An 808-nucleotide genomic window follows, 5' to 3' on the forward strand; every position below is an offset into this window, starting at 1 on the left:
GTCTTTTAATAATAATATATGTTGAAAATAATTAAATTCATATAAGGAAATTAAAAGAACCTCAACAATTTTAGTTTGATTGTTTTCCACGGCAACTTCCCAAACAGGACGACCACTCAATAGCGTTCCATATTCATGTTGGGCGTTATGATGATGATGATGATTATTAAGATGGCGAATTTCGACCACCTTTGAATTGAACTTAACAAACTTGAACACATCAAAATGTGTTGCATAGTTTTGCAAGTATTCCAAGACCTCAATGTAAGAAGGGAATGATGAATTGTCCCTGTGAGGCCAAGGGAAATCAGAGAATTCAAAATCACATCTTGGGGTTTGAAGCTTAGTGGAATTGAATGAGCAATGTTTCCAAACACCACCAATTGAATCGGTGGATTCAAAAACAATTGGGTTATAGTGACATAACTGCTTTGCAGCTGCAATTCCACTAATACCTGCCCCAATTATACCAACTTTATAATTGGATATCATCATTTGTTGGTTATTGTGTTGGAAAGCCATAGAGCAAGGGAGAATGAACAAAATTAACAAGTGGTTACTTAATTAGATTAAGCTCTTATATTTGTGGTGACGGTGCTATTGGATTTTGGTGGCTTTAAATAGAGGTAGCTAAGGAACAGAGTGAGGGTTCTAGGTATTATCTAAGGTACGTACTTTTGTTAAATTATACATAAAAGTTAAGAAAATGTATAATAGTCTATATATATGTATATTTCTTTTTCATATTATAATATATATATATATATTTTTTTAATCAAACCCTCCAATCCATCTTATTATCTCGATA

At 32.5% G+C, this 808-nt stretch overlaps 1 protein-coding gene across 1 annotated transcript in view; it reads right to left on the bottom strand.

Moving 5' to 3' along the window:
• Positions 1–569, bottom strand: part of LOC107648538 (probable flavin-containing monooxygenase 1) — a 4,814-nt gene extending 4,245 nt beyond the window's left edge. The window contains exon 1 of the mRNA XM_021105847.1: positions 61–569. Coding sequence (XP_020961506.1) covers positions 61–522 — 462 coding nt within the window. The 5' untranslated portion in view covers positions 523–569. The remainder of the gene's footprint in view (positions 1–60) is intronic.

This window comes from Arachis ipaensis, chromosome B06, assembly GCF_000816755.2.
Source record: "Arachis ipaensis cultivar K30076 chromosome B06, Araip1.1, whole genome shotgun sequence".
NCBI classification, from domain to species: Eukaryota; Viridiplantae; Streptophyta; class Magnoliopsida; order Fabales; family Fabaceae; genus Arachis; species Arachis ipaensis.